At 40.6% G+C, this 18,123-nt stretch overlaps 1 protein-coding gene across 1 annotated transcript; it reads left to right on the top strand.

The window, feature by feature from the left end:
• Positions 1-78: 78 nt before the first annotated feature.
• On the top strand, positions 79-17,630 carry capn3a (calpain 3a, (p94)). Its single transcript, XM_074659919.1, has 21 exons — positions 79-2,088; positions 2,500-2,569; positions 3,846-3,964; positions 4,225-4,358; positions 5,300-5,468; positions 6,311-6,394; positions 6,621-6,715; positions 6,803-6,880; positions 7,103-7,263; positions 8,075-8,244; positions 9,456-9,467; positions 9,610-9,818; positions 10,812-10,848; positions 11,308-11,385; positions 12,255-12,312; positions 13,071-13,135; positions 13,491-13,559; positions 13,802-13,880; positions 15,678-15,794; positions 16,825-16,883; positions 17,078-17,630. The coding sequence occupies exons 1-21, from the start codon at positions 1,837-1,839 to the stop codon at positions 17,102-17,104; spliced, it is 2,142 nt and encodes a 713-aa protein (XP_074516020.1). The 5' UTR covers positions 79-1,836; the 3' UTR covers positions 17,105-17,630.
• Positions 17,631-18,123: the final 493 nt, after the last annotated feature.

Raw genomic sequence — 18,123 nt, 5'->3', positions numbered from 1 at the left:
CAGATCATCAACAACATCGTGTTGTGTTGGTGTGATGTTTGACCTGAACTCTTCCTAACCCCGAGGTTTTCTTTTTGAGCTGTCAATTGATTAAAAATATTTAATCGCATATTTTGTATCTGTTCAAAATGTACCTTAAAGGGAGATTTGTCAAGTATTTCATAATCTTATCAACATGGGAATGGGCAAATATGCTGCTTCATGCAAATGTATGTATATATTTATAATTGGAAATCAATTAACAACACAAAACAATGACAAATATTGTCCAGAAACCCTCACAGGTACTGCATTTAGCATAACAAATATGCTCAAATCATAACATGGCAAACTGCAGCCCAACAGGCAACAACAGCTGTCAGTGTGTCAGTGTGCTGACTTGACTATGACTTGCCCCAAACTGCATGTGATTATCATAAAGTGGGCATGTCTGTAAAGGGGAGACTCGTGGGTACCCATAGAACCCATTTACATTTACATATCTGGAGGTCAGGAGGTCATGGTTTGGAGCGCTATTTAACCTCTTTCACGACTAGCTAGTATGACATGGTTGGTATTATTGGATTCTTCTAGTTTCATATGATACCAGTATCTTCTCTCTAGCTTTAAAACTGAGCCCGCTACAACCTAAAAATCGCAAGTTGCGTTAATGCGTTAAAGAAATTAGTGGCGTTAAAATGAATTTGTGTTTATGAAAATGGGTTCATTTTCATTCACATATCTTGAGGTCAGAGGTCAAGGGATAATGTAAAGCGTCTTTGAGTTCTTTAAAAGCGCTATATAAGTTGAATTTATTATTATTAAGGGACTCCTGTGAAAATGGACAGTTTTTCCTCGCCAAAATTTAGCTCAAGTTTGGAGCGTTATTTAACCTCTTTCATGACAAGCTAGTATGACATGGTTGGTACCAATGGATTCCTTAGGTTTTCTAGTTTTATATGATACCAGTATCTTCACTCTAGCTTTAAAACCCGCTACAAGTTGCGTTATTACGTTAAAGAAATTAGTGGCATTAAAACAAATTTGACAGCCCTAGTTTTCTTAAAGAGTGACATAAAATAGTACAATAACAAATGCTGGAATAAGCCAAATTCAATGTGAGACATTACAAGGAAATAGCAGCGAGTGTAAGATTCAGGGTCAAAACACCCCGACATCGTAACATACTTTTATTTTATAGAGAAGTGCTGTGCTATTCATATCTGAGAGTAAAATACCGTCATGTCAGACTGAACGTTATGATTCTTTTACTGTTAACCGCTCTTTAAGACTCACATTGGGGATCATCTATGCTGTTTAACAATACCCAAAACATCGGATATATTTTGTACTTTGCTAAAAAAAAATGGATGCTACTCCTCTCCGTAGCATTTAGCCTGCTCTAGTTATGCTGAGACTGCTCAATGCTGAGCTCCATTGAGAATAGGTTTAAAGGGGTTGAATGCCTTCTGCTGAGGCAGGGCATCTACCGGCCACTCTTTACATGCCCTCTGGCCCTTTGTGTCACCCAACAATGATGGCACTGGAGCACCACAGCCAGGGAGAGGTCATTGTTCCCGTTCAGCCAATGGGAGAGCAACAAATACACATTTATGTGATGTTTGAGTTTCTGTGCATATGTGTGTATGTGCATGGTAATGCAAAGGTGAATGCACGCGGAGTCTTTCACACCTTTTTGCATCTACTCTGTGACGAAGGGGAGGGGGACGTCACACAAAGAAGGAGCCAATCAGACATTAGCTGTTTGGATTTATGCCAGGGTTGTTAGGCTTGTAAGACTTTAGTACAAGTGGCAAAAGCCAGTTTTTAAAAAAAGAAAAAGTCAGCTGAGACGAGATGCCCTACACACCGTCCGGCTTTTTCTGTGACCGGTTGATCCGGGAACGAGAGAGGAGAGACGGGGAAGGGTCCCTGAACAAGCCCCTCCGCTTCAACGGCCAGGACTTCAACACCCTGAGACAGGAGTGTCTCGGTAGGAAGAGCCCGTTTGAGGATGACTCTTTCCCCGCCACCGTGGAGTCTTTGGGCTTCAAGGAGCTCGGACACAAGTCCAACAAGGTCAAGAACATCGTCTGGAAGAGGCCCAAGGTAGGACGGAGGGGGGGGGGATTGACGCACGGAGAGACACATTAAATAAAGAGGGGATGGATCACACACATGTGGGACATAGGACGTTATTTTTGATGCATCAAACCTGAGCTGCTGTGGGATTTTACCTGGAGATGTGGATCAAAACACGCCCCGCCAGTCCTACACGGATGGATCGGAAATTCATTTACTGTATTGCAGCACAACTCTTAAAGTGTCATTATGCCGCATGTTTCCTACTTTTTGGGGCTTAATGGCTCTGATATAATTTCTATTATCTATTTAGAGACGACTGTAATTTAGTCAGTATTTGCAGTAAAATCACAAACATCAATCCTTAGATTCACAAAATCAGATGATGTGTGAGGGATTGATTATTGGTTAACTATTTGTGTTTATTATTGTCTACAGGAAATCTGTGAGAACCCTCAGTTCATTGTTGGAGGAGCCAGTAGGACAGACATCTGCCAGGGAGATCTTGGTAAATTAAACCTCTTTTAAAGGACCAGTGTGTAAACATTTAGGGGGCTCTATTGGCAGAAGTGGAATATGAATATTAATAAGTATGTCTTCTTCTAGATGCCACTAAATCCGTCACACTGCTCCTTTTAATTAAACATAATTGTGCTTGTTAATTTTTCCTGCTTGGTCCGGAGTCGATAACGTTACTCGCTCTCCATGCCGCCGCTCTCTCTCTCTCTTGCTTCACCACTCACTTCCCACGTACACACACACACTCTACGCACTGGCTCTGCTTCAAATGACCTACACTGCTCTTACAACAACTCGCTCTAGAGAGGGACATTGGCGTTTTTCGATCGGCCACCTTAGCTCTCCGACACACGGGAGAGGCTTCAGTTGGTTGCAATCTCCTCACCTCACCGCTAGATACCACCAGATCCTACACACTGGACCTTTAAACATCGTAATAACATCACAGCATCACGGTGGCATTGACAGTTTCTTTATTTTGTGAAGCGAAGGTGGATTTAATTGACATTTTTCAGCAACGATTGACTAAAATCAACCCCAGCTTAATGTTAATGAGTTAACAAGAGCAACACATCTGTGGAATGACAAAAGGAAGGAATCCACCATAAAACACTGTCCTGTCATTGTTTGGTGGTTGAAACTCACTGACTGAAGCAAAAATACATATAGTGTAACAGGCTGTATGGAGCCACTCTCAGTGTATTCAACATTCAGTTAGTCTGTTTTCAGGCAGCTTTAGGGGGTAACAGGGTAGCAAATACTGCATCGATCCCCCGAACACGGCCTCTCTGCCTGCAGCGGCCTCCCCATATTGTGCTTACTCTTTTGGAAGGGAATCCAACCAGCAGCACTTCTCATTGTTGTTCAGTTCAGACTGCAAATAAAAGAGGACCAAAGGGACAAAGGTCCTGGCAGACACTGTTAACAGTTCCCTGTTGAAAAACTTACATTGTTTGCAGTATCACCCCGTCTATCTATCTGTCCGTCTGTCACACACCTGGACAATCAGAAAACCCTAACGTCAGCACTCGGCGGCGGTCTTTTCCTCCAGCAAAACAAAAATATGTCCAGCAGAGAATCTCCTGTCAGTCTTTGACTTCAGTGAAAAGGTTCTGAATGAAGGAAAGGCGATACCAACTAAATCCATCCGAAATCACACCAGATCTGTGCTTAAAACAGTCCCCATTCTTGTGATGTCTGATGTGTGACTGTCATGAACGTTGCTCAGCTGTAATAAAAGAAATGAAATGATCTCCTGTGTTCAGGCGACTGCTGGCTGCTGGCCGCCATCGCCTGTCTCACCTTGAATGAGAAGCTTCTCTACCGCGTTGTTCCCCTGGAGCAGAGCTTCACAGAGGGATATGGAGGCATCTTCCACTTCCAGGTCAGAAACAACCATCTAATCACCAGATATTCAGTCCTTCCTTCAGCATTTTATCCTCCTTAAAATCAAATTTACTGAAACAGATGAGGAGAACAACATTCATTTTGGGCTGTTCTTTCAGACTAGTGGAAAGAAAACATCCAAAATACACATTTAGGTGTTTGTTGTACTAATTTGTCTATTTGTATCCGTAGATTTCTCCTAAATTCACCTAAAGTTAGCATTAGATAATGCCTCATTTACATATTTAAACATTTCAGTTCTGGCGTTATGGCGACTGGGTCGACGTCGTCATTGACGACCGCATCCCAACCTTCAACAACCAGCTGGTCTTCACTAAGTCCGCTGAGAGGAACGAGTTCTGGAGCGCCCTGCTGGAGAAGGCCTACGCCAAGTAAGTACTGATTTATTGTATTCTGCAGTGGAGGAGAGAAAAGCTTCTGTTCTGGTGTTTTCTGGTCCTGTATTCCCTGAATGTTAGGTACTACACATACAAAGCTCTTTTTTGTTTTACTGGGTTACAGATTTGTGATTTTTGTAGCACTTTTTTTATAATTTCTCCAGACTTTTTTTTGTTCCAAGCTGAATTTGAGGGCTGCAATCAAAAGGGCTTCTTCTCATTTCTCAGTTTGCACATCCTCGATTCCTTTCCTCGCCTCCTCTCCTCACGTCTTAGACCCTCCCACCTGAGATGCGAGCGTAGGAGGCGAGGAAGAGACGTTAGGAGAGAGGAGTCCAGGCATCAGGCATTGAACGAAATGGGACATCCTTGCCTCGGAGCCGTCATTTTAAAGAAATTAAATATGACGTGTGGCCCAGCTGCATTATCTGTCCATTGATTTGTATTTTATGATCTCTGTCAGATGACAACTTTATATATTTACTTTTAACTCAATTCACAACGTGGAACAATGTGACCAGAATGTGTCACGCCTCTTTTATACGTCACGGGTACCGAAAAGACGTTGGCAAAGGATACGACTGTGCGTCCTCGCTCATAGCTCCTCCGGCGAGCCTCCTCTCTCCTCGAGATACATTTAAGGAATCAGGACATCCTTCAAGATGGCGCGCTGAGATCGATTTCCGGTTCACAGGCAGAAGGATGAGGAGAGAGGAGACGAGGAGGCATAAAATCAAGAAATGAGAGGAGCAGAGTCTGTTTAATATAATACGTCCTTTTTTTGGCATACAAACACACAACTATCAGGTTATGGCTAAATAAAAGTGTCTAACTAATATTAAAAAGTAACACAGACTTATAATAGGGTTGAAACGTGGATAGACTCCAGATGAATGGATTGGGGAAATCTAAGTGTGCTCTTTCCTCTCGTCCAGGCTGCACGGCTCCTACGAGGCCCTGAAGGGTGGAAACACCACCGAGGCCATGGAGGACTTCACCGGTGGAGTCACTGAGTTCTACGAGATGAAAGAAGCTCCCAAAGAGCTCTACAAGATCATGAAGAAAGCTCTGGAGAGAGGCTCCCTCATGGGCTGCTCCATCGATGTGAGTCACACATTATAAATACTGTATGTAGCTGCGATACAGAGGATGAGGAGGAGGACTATGATTCCTGGGTTAATAACTCATAACTTTTATACTGTCATCATCACAGGAGTAGTAGGAATTCTATGCACTACATAGTACATACATAGTGTGTACTATTGTTCATACTTTTGTGTTTCACCAGAAATAGTATGCAATTCACGTACTATTGGTTTCATACTAAGGTTCCGGACATACTCAGAAATCTTGCATACTGTGTTAGCGTACTAAATAGCACGTTGGGGTGGAATTTTGGACGTAACCATTGTAGTTTGCATCTGTAAGCAAACTTAAAAGTGATGTCACGGTGCATTGGATACACTTGAACACGATTTTTGCAATGCAAATTGAATTATTAATAATAATAATAATAATAATAATAATAATAATAAAATTAATAATAAAATTAATAATAATAAAATGAAGCTGTATTTAAATTGCATGTTTCAAAACAAAACATTTCAGGACGCAAATAAAGTAAGACAATACAAAAATAAAATGGAATAAAATACCTAAACGTAATATAAAATAACTACTACTGCTACTACTAATAATAATAACAACAATAATAATAAAACAGATGAAACATGTAAGAAATAAAACTGTGTGCCAGCATTAATAAAACATTTTTTAAATGTATTATTATTTAATTTTTTTTAATTTGAAATTTTCTGCAAGCCATTAGGTAAAACGTGTCCTCTGCATATGTTTTTATTTGTAAATTAAGAGTTTTACTTTGTGTAAAATGCTAGTTGTGTTTACAATATTCCTACAATATAAATGGGTATTTTGTGTGTCTACAGTCCCTGGTTCCTGCTCGCTTTGAGACTCGTACTGTGACGGGACTTGTGAAGGGTCACGCCTACTCCGTGACGGCGGTGGAGGAGGTAAAGCTGCTCACTGACAACAAAACAGTATTGTTTATAATGTACAGTACTGGGATTGTTTCAACTCTGTGGCCCTGCAGAGCTGCACACACACACACACACAGTAACAACACCAGTGTTAGTTTTGGTTCACTGATGCTGCTAATTAATTAGTTAAATACAGTATCAGTAAGTCTAATCAGTAAGTCTATGGGTTTAAACACGAGAATCTCCACTTCTCCTACAGTGTAAACCGTCTCAGCACAAGGAATCTAAAGTTCGTCTGGTGCGTCTCAGGAACCCGTGGGGTCAAGTGGAGTGGAACGGTCCCTGGAGTGACAAGTAACCATCTTTACCATCCACTTCTTTAGTTAAAATCTCTCGTACCTTTCTGTAATTTCACTATTTCCCCCTCCTCGTCTCCAACAGCTCTAAGGAGTGGGCCACACTCTCTAAGACTGAAAAAGAGAAGCTGCAGCACCAGAGCGCCGAGGATGGAGAGTTCTGGTAGGTGTGCATGTTTTTACACTTTAAACAGTTTGCAATGTTTTTAGTATATAGGGAATTAAAAGGAACAATATACAAATAATTTATATAACGAAAAAGGCAATTATTTGAACACAGCTTTGTGTTTTTTCTTCCCTCATCAGCAAAACTTTTATTGGTATTTAAAAAGAGTAAAGAACTGTACTGTGCTGAACTGGACTGATACCCATCCATCTCTTCTAGGATGTCATTTGAGGACTTCAAGAAGAACTACACTAAGATCGAGATCTGTAACTTGACCCCCGACGCCCTGGAGGACGATAAGATTCACAAGTGGACGGTTTCTGTGAACGAGGGTCGCTGGGTGAGAGGCTGCTCTGCCGGGGGCTGCAGGAACTACCCAGGTACTGTACCTCGATCTGCTGCACAATAACGCCACTCATTTAACCCCACAAACACAGAGCTCCATCACTCAGGGTGCTCCCAATTTTCCTCTTTGATTTACGTACTACCAGGTTAACCTTTGACTGTCAATAATAGAGAATCAAGTCTGAAAAACTACGCTCCCTTCTGCCATGAAAAAAGACCATAATTATATTGAATATATCTCTACTCGATGGTGGAAGAAGAAGTACTCAGATCCTTTACTTAAGTAAAAAATAGCAAAACCAGACTTTGTAAATACTCCATTACAAGTCCTGCATTGGAAATATTACTTAAGTACAAGTACGTAATGATTATCACCAACTTACTATTATTTATTGGATTATTATTACTGCTGCATTCATGTATTAGCAGCATTTTACTGCTGTACTGTAGTTGGTCCAGCTGATTTGAAGTATTTGATATACTGGTGGGTCATTTAATGTATTTTACGTACGAAAGATATGTTTAACTTGTTGCGTTGTTATCAAGTTTTAACAGTTCATAATATGTTTTATAATCTTATAGTAGTCTGCTAGTAAGTTAATAGTTACTAAAGCTGTCAAACAAATGTAGTGGAGTAGAAGTATAAAGCAGTATAAAATGTACCTCAAATGTGTACTAAAGTACAGTACTTGAGTAAATGTACTTAGTTACATTCCACCACTGTCAATACTTATTAATGACTATCATCATGTATTGAAGAACAATGTGGAAAAACACTAATGTTATATAAACTGATTGATTTTTAAAAAAAAAAGCCCAACAAATGTGACATTGAATGTCCTGCAGACACTTTCTGGACCAACCCTCAGTACCGCCTGCGTCTGCTGGAGGAGGACGACGACCCCGAGGACAACGAGGTGGGCTGCACCTTCGTGGTGGCGCTGATGCAGAAGAACCGGCGGAAAGAGCGCAAGATGGGAGCCAACCTCTTCACCATCGGATTCGCCATTTATGAGGTGAACCTGCTCTCTTTCACCATGAAGGGACCGTGTCACATGACTTTGGTCAAGTGTTTCGCACAGTTTTTATTACATCAAGACTGACATTTTAAATATTGTCATGTTAATTGATTTATTGATTTAAGCACTTTGTGGCATGTTCCATAATCCTACAGCACCAAAATATGATTAAATAAATGACAAGTTTTTAAAATGCTATTTGTTCTAGTTCATACGGAGACCCCTAGACCCCTAGGAGAAAATGTATTAATTCATTCCCTCAAGTTAGTAAATCGGGAATGATTGGAGGAAGTGCACTATGAAGTAACTCGTGCCCTCGACTTACTAACTTGAGGGAACGAGTGACTAACTTGAAGGAATGACTTACTAACTTGAGGGAACGAGTGACTTACTTCAGGGAACGACTTACTAACTTGAGGGAACGACTTACTAACTTGAGGGAACGATTTACTAACTTGAGGGAACGACTTACTAACTTGAGGGAACGACTTACTAACTCGAGGGAACGACTTACTAACTTTAGGTAACGACTTACTAACTCGAGGGAACGACTTACTAACTCGGGGGAACGACTTACTAACTCGAGGGAACGACTTACTAAATCGAGGGAACGACTTACTAAATCGAGGGAACGACTTACTAAATCGAGGGAACGACTTACTAACTCGAGGGAACGACTTTCTAACTCGAGGTAACGACTTACTAACTTGAGGGAACGACTTACTAACTCGAGGGAACGACTTACTAAATCGAGGGAACGACTTACTAAATCGAGGGAACGACTTTCTAACTCGAGGTAACGACTTACTAACTTGAGGGAACGACTTACTAACTCGAGGGAACGACTTACTAAATCGAGGGAACGACTTACTAACTCGAGGGAACGACTTACTAACTCGAGGGAACGACTTACTAACTCGAGGGAACGACTTACTATCTCGAGGGAACGACTTTCTAACTCGAGGGAACGACTTACTAACTTGAGGGAACGACTTACTAACTTGAGGGAACGACTTACTAACTCGAGGGAACGAGTTAATAAAATGTTCTCCTAGGGGTCTAGGGGGGCTCCGTAAGTTCAGATGCACATGTGTAATCAAATTTTTCGAACATTTCTCATTCTTTTAACAGCATTAATAAAATAAATTACTTTTTATTTTGCACCCTTATATGACACAAACACTGATGTTGCCTCTGTCTCTCTACAGGTGCCAAAGGAGGTAAGGAAGGTGTAAACTCTCACGGTGGAGCAGCAGTTTGCAAGTTAACTACATCCTACTGTTTGTTTTCATATATCATGTTTACAATGTTTATACAATAGTCCTGGACTTGACTGACCTCTGAGGGCATTCTTGCTTCCAGATGCACGGGAACAAGCAGCATATGCAGAAGGACTTCTTCCTCTTAACCTCCTCCAAAGCTCGCTGCAAGTCCTACATCAACCTGCGCGAGGTGACCCAGCGCTTCCGCCTGACCCCCGGGGAGTACGTCATCGTCCCCTCCACATACGAGCCGCACCAGGAGGGCGAGTTCATCCTGCGAGTCTTCTCTGAAAAGAGGAACACCTCAGAGTGAGTGGGTGAGGGCGGTCAGGGTAGCGAGCTGGGTAAGAGGAGGGAATGGGTACGCAGTTACAGTTAGATATGTCTGTTAGATCATTATCTCACTCCATTGATGTTGATGTTTATTAGTAGGGCTGGGTATTGGGATTTAGTCTAGAAAACTACCAAGTTAAAGGTGATTTATCCCTCCATGTGCATTTTTATTTTACAGTGCGGGTTTGTGTGTTTGTGTTTGTTAATGAGGGTGGGGTTTTGTTGTTGTCGGGGGGTGCTTGGTGGGTGGGACACAAACCACCAAGAACAAACAATTTTAACGGCGATTTGATTTGTAGAACTGGAAGAAATCGGCCCCAGTTCGAAGCTGTTATGGAATCTTTTTTAGGACAAGCGACTTCAGATTTGGGCACGCACCGGTAAACTTTCAAAATATTCAATACTGCATATTCAAGCATCAACAAAACATCCACCATCCCTCCACCTCCTGCTGCCCTGGAGGACCAGACAGCATGCTGCACTCTGATGGACCGGGACCTGCAGTGGGATGGATGTGAAAAGCAAACAGCTCACTGTGATGAGCTTTAGATTTAATTTTTTTAAATATTAATAGCATTCATTTTAACCTCCTTGAAGGGTGTAATTGACAAACTTACTTAAACTCCATCTTATACAAAATCAAGAAGAGGACGCCTTCGACAACCAAGATTGCCCAAAATAAAGAAAAAGCAAGAGAAAAAGCTCTTGACTGGAGGAAGCAACAGGTGGTACTGAACTAACACATTTTATTCACAGCTTCATTAAGTGTCAGTCCGATGTGAGTATGGGACTATAGGCCTTTAGAGATGGTGTAATGAATCATTTATGTGTGAGTCTGAGCTCAGGATTTCAGTCTGATGATGTGTTTAATACCTGATGCAGAATAACGTGATTGTAGTGAACAGGCTTGTGGTCCAGGTGAGATGTTGTTGTCACCATCGTGACTGCTGTTTGTTCGTCTTCACCCAGGGAGATAGAGAACAGGATCGAGGCCGATCATCCAGTGGTAAGTGTCCTTCATTTCTTTCCATGACCTTGCAGAATTTCTCAACAAGAGAGGCTGACTTTTAAGTGATTGAAAAAGACAAAACTTTCTTCTTCAGCAGCTTTAGTTTTCGGTTTTGAGTTAATTCAAAGCAACTAGCATACAGCTCTCCTTTTGCATCCAAGCAATTCAAAGCTATTATTGCATAAAAGTCACAGAAAAGAGTGCAGTATTGTTCTGCGTTCTAGATAACCAAGTCACATTAGAACATATATTAAAGCTATTTCTTCAATATGTTCACCCTGCATCAGTCTATCTGAGTAATGATAAATAATATAAACACGATTTCAGTGAAGGCAGTTGTGTACTGTATAAAGTTGAGTTTTTATTCACAAACTTTATCTTCACATTTTTTCCTTTCACATCTTCTCGCTCTTGTCTCTTCATCTCTTTCTGTTTTGTGGCACCATGACGCCTCAGCCGGCGCCGTCCTCAGCGGGGGAAGAGAGCGAGGAGGACCAGCAGTTCAGGACTATTTTTCAGGAGATAGCCGGCGATGTGAGTACAAGAAGTACAGAGAGACATCGAACTTAAGAAGTACAGGGAGACATCGAACTTAAGAAGTACAGGGAGACAACAAACTTAAGAACTACAGGGAGACATCAAACTTAAGAAGTACAGGGAGACATCAAACTTAAGAAGTAGAGGGAGACATCGAACTTAAGAAGTACAGGGAGACATCAAACTTAAGAAGTACAGGGAGACATCAAACTTAAGAAGTACAGGGAGACATCGAACTTAAGAAGTAGAGGGAGACAACAAACTTAAGAAGTACAGGGAGACATCGAACTTAAGAAGTACAGGGAGACATCGAACTTAAGAAGTACAGGAAGACATAGAACTTAAGAAGTAGAGGGAGACATCGAACTTAAGAAGTAGAGGGAGACATCAAACTTAAGAAGTACAGGGAGACATCAAACTTAAGAAGTACAGGGAGACATCGAACTTAAGAAGTACAGGGAGACATCAAACTTAAGAAGTACAGGGAGACATCGAACTTAAGAAGTACAGGGAGACATCAAACTTAAGAAGTACAGGAAGACATAGAACTTAAGAAGTACAGGGAGACATCGAACTTAAGAAGTACAGGGAGACATCGAACTTAAGAAGTACAGGGAGACATCAAACTTAAGAAGTACAGGGAGACATCGAACTTAAGAAGTACAGGGAGACATCGAACTTAAGAAGTACAGGAAGACATCAAACTTACAGATAAAAAATAACCAGTTTGTGTTTTTCTTACGGTCCGTAGCCCTCCTGTGTTTTCTGAAGACATTAACTGTCTTTTTGTGTAAATCTGTGTGAGTAAAATTTTAATGGTCGTCTCCTCTCTTCTTCTACTGTTTCCCGTCTGGTCTCTCTCACAGGACATGGAAATCACAGCCAACGAACTGAAAAACGTTCTCAACAGAGTGATCACCAAACGTGAGTCCAGTTAGAACAACTGAACTGTATTTTAACACTCAGTTTAAGCTGCTCTCCATTATTTTAAAAGATGGAGGAGAACTTCTATCATAAACCAGTACTACTGTTACATCAATACTGAAACAACATGTAAACCTCTAGACTGAGCAATGAGCAGCAAACCAAAAATGCATCAGACAGAATGAAATATATTACCTCATAATATTTAATAATTTGTATTAATTGCTGAAACCAGCTGAGACGTCTCTCAGTCAAAGAGACACATCCTGAAATATACTTTTCGTTAACTCACTGACACATATAAGATGTAAGTGTGTGGATGTAAATCCTAAAATCTCTCGACAGATATAATCTGTCTCCTTCTGTCTTTATTTATTGTCCCCTAAATCTGCCAAGGTTATAATAGTTTTGAATTTTCAACTGTTTTTTATTTTAGTTTTAACTTTTCCATTATTTTTAGTCAATTTTCAGAATGCATTTACTTAGTTTTAGTTTTTATATATTTAGTTTTACACTCGTTTTAGTTCGATTTTGTTAAGGCTAGATATAATGTCTTAGAAGTATGTAGCTGCATACAGAATACTTACAAAATACCTGGTTGAACAACTGTGTAATCTTTCTAAATGTTTAATCTTCGTGCTACTTTAGTCTCGATGTGAAGCAGTTGCAGCATAGCGCCGTCTCCTGGAAGGTCAAGTTGATGGAAATTCACGCTGTTTCAGTTTCCTATAATAACCCTGGTACTCTATTCCCTGCAGACAAGGACCTGAACACAGAGGGCTTCAGCCTGGAGAGCTGCAGGAGCATGATTGCTCTGATGGACGTATCCTTTGTATCGAGTGCATCGGGCTGGCTGTGTTGTCTGTAGGAGGCACAACCTGCCGAGACCCGTGGCGGGGTCTGGGATGGACGCTCACAGGGCCGAGGCCTCATTACCAAACATGATTTTGACCTCTGACCTCATGAGGACGCACTAGATTATTCCACTCAGCTGAGACAGTGTGTTAGTGAGGGGTCAAAGAAGTATTCAGATCCTTCACTGAAGTAAAAATACTAATACTCCACTAGAAGTAAAAGTCCTGCCTGACTTAATGCTTGCTAATATGAAGCTGGTTGTTTTCTGAATGGACGCTGATTAAATGTGTGACAGGATGTTGGTCTTAACTGCGTCTGTGTAGATGGATGGGACAGGTAGACTCAATCTTCAGGAGTTCAGACATCTGTGGAATAAGATCAAACAGTGGCAGGTGGGAATGAGAAGGTTTCCCTCTCTCTCTCTCTCTCTCTCTCTCTCTCTCTCTCTCTCTCTCTCTCTCTCTCTCTCTCTCTCTCTCTCTCTCTCTCTCACACACACACACACAAACACTTTTCCTTTATGCTTTACAGTGTTTCCCTCTTTTAATCAGTCCCAGTTGAACTGAAGTCTGTAAAGATGAATTTACTCCCAGCAGGGTGATGTACATCACATCTCACACTCGCTCTCTTTCAGGGAATCTTTAAGCACTATAACGCCGATCAGACCGGTAGCATCAACAGTTACGAGATGAGGAATGCTGTCAATGATGCAGGTAAGAACTCCTCTTTTTTCTGTTCTTTCACTTCATCCACATTACAAACAGGGGCCGTATTACAGAAACTTACTATCTTAAGTCTTAAGTTAAGATAGGAAGAGTGTAAGAAGGATTTTTCTCAATTTGGCATAACAGAAGCAAATCCTAACTAACTTTAGGAACTACTAAATTAGTAATAAACTACTAATTATCTTATATTTTTGTAAAGGAGGTTGTGCTTCAACAATGGGATTCACGGTAGAGTGCTAGACCCAAAGTCCAATAAGCATAAAAATGTGATAATATAGCCCATCCCAGATTTCAAAATCAAGGAGGACAAAAAAATAGCCTTTCACTTGTTTAATTGGCTCAACACGGAGCCTTCTTTAGAGCGTTTCGAGCGTTTCGAGCGTTTCGAGCGTTTCGAGCGTGTCTAAACGCATGAGTGTATGTCTACTGTGATGTGAGCCAATTAAACAAGTGAAATGCTAGTTTTTTTTGTCCCCCTTGATTTTGAAATCTGGGATGTATCACATTTGATCTTCGATCTTCCACGGTATCCTGCCGACAACGCCAAATTGTAATGGAAATTCTGTCAATATTCCGAGATGAGTCCTAATGAACGTTGAAATAAGGATCTCAAACAGATGAAATGTCTTTGTTGTATTTTATTCTTGCAAGAAGAGGCACTGGTTATACAGAGTCACACAAAGTCTGCAGAAGAGTGCACTGCAGGAGATTATTACAATCCGATTATATAGAAATCTACAACAGGGACTGTGAGAAAAGGAGTTGTTTTGCACAGATAAGGAGTTGTTTTACTCAGTTGGTGTCCCAGTAAAAGTAAACACTCAGTACTTTCCCACTACATGAGACGAAGAGCACACAGACAGTAACTTTCCACTGTTGCATAAAGAGACATCATTACATACAATGTAATTTTCCATTACATATGCTAATTATCTCACTTCATCCTATCTTAACTCAGGTTAGGAAATCCTAAACACTCAATCCAACATCGCTTATCAACTTTTACTTTACTTTTCTCATCTTGCCGAGCTAAACAACTGTAGTTTTTGTCATTGAAACGCACTGAAACATACATTGAAACGTACAAAACAGTGGAGCAAAATCAACAGGGGGTTCTTAATTTCAAGACAGATGAATTTTAGAGGTGTTGGAAACATCTGTAGAGAAATACAAAGATGTTCTTTTTAAGCAAATTTACAATAACGCTGACACATGAGATAAAAGAAAGACAGCGGGCTAAGATAGCAAACAGTCTTCACCGTATCCGACAACTCACTGATGCTATCAAAAAGAAAATAAGGACTCAGACAAGTGATAGGAAGAGGAAGGCAGCTCTGATGTGCAAAGAGCAGAAGAAACGTGAAAGTTCAAACAGCTTAACGGTTATCCTAAAGTTAGGATCGTTGGGTAAAACACTTTTCCCATCTTAAGTTTGGATAGGAATATTGACTTAGGAACTGCTCATCTGTAATGGCTTTTTCATAAATCAGGTCCTAGCCCTAATTACCATAGTTACCAAACAGTTAAGATAGGATCTGCAAGTTAAGAAGTTTCTGTAATACGGCCCCTGATCCCTGAAATATTAGTAATGTTTATCACTCATGGACTTATGTTTCCTTAAAGGTCATTTATTAGATGCTACATTTTGAAATCATGATATTGAATCATATTTTATAATGTAAACATGCATGTTTTTAGTAGATATTTGTAGGATGAATTGTGCTGCAGATGAACTCTAAACCCTCTAAATGTTCTCTTCAGTCATGTGTCTTGTGTCCCGCTCAGGCTTCCGTCTCAACAACCAGCTGTATGACATCATCACCATGCGCTACGCCAACGAGGGCATGAACATCGACTTCGACAGCTTCATCAGCTGTCTGGTTCGGCTCGAAGCCATGTTCAGTAAGTCAGTGACGCGTGATTTCAGCTGGAGAAAGGGTTGAATTACTGGCTAAAACACATATTTTACCTGGTTTGTCTCTTTAAAAACAACCTTGATATTTTACTGTTTTTATCCATGAAATATGCACTTTGAGTTCATTTAATTTTAGATTTTGATGTGAAAATATGCTCTTATAAGCATTATTTACAAAGTGAGGCTGCCACATAAGAGGAGATAAAAATAAAAAAGCAAGTACTGCAAAAGTAAAAAAATTATATATATAATAAATAAATAAAAAATAGAAAAATGTATAATGGAAATATGACAAAATATTTTTTTAATATATGTAATAATAATAATAATAATAATATAAATATTGTTAAATATTAAAATAATAATAAATATTAAAAATAAATAAATATATTCATAATTTAATATATTGTTTATTAATGCAGGGACAGTGCCCAATTAAAAACGAATAGCACCAGAGTTAGCTAGGAGCTAATTTACATCTGTTGTCCCTGGGCAGGTACACAAAAAACAACAACATGACAATAAATACACTACATAAAACAACACAATACATAAAAGTCCATCAGTGTAGAAAATAAAAAATAAATAAAAATAACTGACACCTTGTAGATTCAGGTTGAAACTCTCGTGTCAGGTACAGATGAAAAATATAAACCTAAGAATGAAATACAGCCATCAACATGTAGGTTTATTGAAACACCTGTTCACTTTTGCCAAAACCTGTTTACCAAGATAGCAGGGTGTTTGAGAAGTTGAGAAAGGAGCCTTTTTTTTTAATATTTTTGAAATTGTACCTCTACTACGGACGCTATTAGGGGTGCACAAGAGAGGAAAACAAGGTTACCTGTGTCTAGTATCAATGATTGACAATGATTACCACCAGCTGGTCAGTGATCAGTGTCACTGAGCCTCTGACCAATACAGTATGTCTGTGTAACTTTGAGTAGTTTGGTGTCCTTAAAGGTCTCTCGGATGAAGTGTGCCACACTTGTGTTGATGTGTGTTTTCTCTCTCCAGGGGCGTTCCAGGCCTTCGATCAGGATGGAGATGGTACAATCAGACTCAGTGTCCTGGAGGTGAGACGACTTGTTTACAGTAACTAAACTCAGACGTCACTTCTGACGACAGAAACGGTGACTTCAGGTGTTGCTGGCTCTCTGCGGTCACAGATTTCAGTGTAACACCGGCACATCGCGACACTGAGACCATGAGAAGAAGGTGCACTATGAACCAGACACTTATTGAATGTTTTCCTTCTCTCCATCTTCAGTGGCTCCAGTTGACCATGTACGCCTAGAGAGGCCCATCTTCCTCCAGGTGAGCTCCACTCCACACGAGGACCAGACCTGCCAGCCTTTACCTCAATATTCAGTGTGCCCGACCGTCGTTAGCTCTCATCCACTTCACCTGCAGCCCCTCACCCCTGCTCAGCTCTGCTCTTTCTACTCCCGACATGTTCAACATGCTTCTTCATCTCCTCTTCCTCTCTATCTAGCTCTCAGGCCTTCTTTTCTCTGCTCTTGTCCTTCCATTATCATCGAGTCTCTCCTTTCAGCCTTTAGCCTTTTTGTTAAAAAAGACACACGTTCAGTAATTTTCTCAGGCATCAAACACACACAACCTCACAGAGCTCCTTCTACAGTACCACCTAAACCACCCCACCATCTCCCTACACTATCTTCTTCTTCTTCTTCTTCTGTTATCAAACTGAGCAGCTTTCTTCCTGTATTCATTCCAGTGAACTGGGCTCTCTGGTGGACAGTGAATAAACTTGTGAATCACTGTTATATTTCTGAGAATACAACAACAGTTAGTTTCTTTAGGATTTCAAGGAACAAACACCACTCTGCCCCCCCGAACCCTGCTTTTAATCACTTATTTTTGTGAATAAAACAATCCTGCTGGACTTCCTGTGGACACATTGCCCCCCCCGCTGTGCTGGGTGCGAGCCGTCTAGCAGCTCCCCGGTGAACAAACTCAGGCTTCTTTTTGTTCGCCTCCGCTCCAGTGCAACAGGATGTAAAACCCCCCTCCTCGACTACTGTCCAGTCTTTCAGCTCTTCATGTGGATGGATGACGTTCAAGAACTGTGGAGCTGACGCGTTTTTTATTAACGCCGACGTTAGAGGTTAAAAACAAATATGGATTTGACAGAATATGGCTGATGGGTTGGACTGCAGCTTTTTGTGATTTTTTTTTCTCCAATTAAGGCTTTGGTCAAATGAGTGTACTGCATTTTTAACCATTTTAACCAAATAAATAAATAAATGTGTAGTTATTGGTTTTGACTGCGTTACCAGTAGACTTGATGTGAAA

The sequence above is a fragment of the Sebastes fasciatus genome, chromosome 15, assembly GCF_043250625.1.
Source record: "Sebastes fasciatus isolate fSebFas1 chromosome 15, fSebFas1.pri, whole genome shotgun sequence".
Lineage (NCBI taxonomy): Eukaryota > Metazoa > Chordata > Actinopteri > Perciformes > Sebastidae > Sebastes > Sebastes fasciatus.
The sequence above is the reverse complement of the archived record's forward strand: the minus strand, read 5'-3'. Positions and strand labels throughout refer to the sequence as shown.

What these genes read in the sequence shown, in the direction of transcription:
- capn3a (XM_074659919.1), top strand. Translation starts at nt 1,837, where the DNA reads ATGCCCTACACACCGTCCGGCTTTTTCTGTGACCGGTTGATCCGGGAA. An exon ending in TCGTCTGGAAGAGGCCCAAG is followed by an intron (nt 2,089 to 2,499) that starts GTAGGACGGAGG and finishes TATTGTCTACAG; the next exon opens with GAAATCTGTGAGAACCCTCA. An exon ending in ATAAGATCAAACAGTGGCAG is followed by an intron (nt 13,560 to 13,801) that starts GTGGGAATGAGA and finishes GCTCTCTTTCAG; the next exon opens with GGAATCTTTAAGCACTATAA.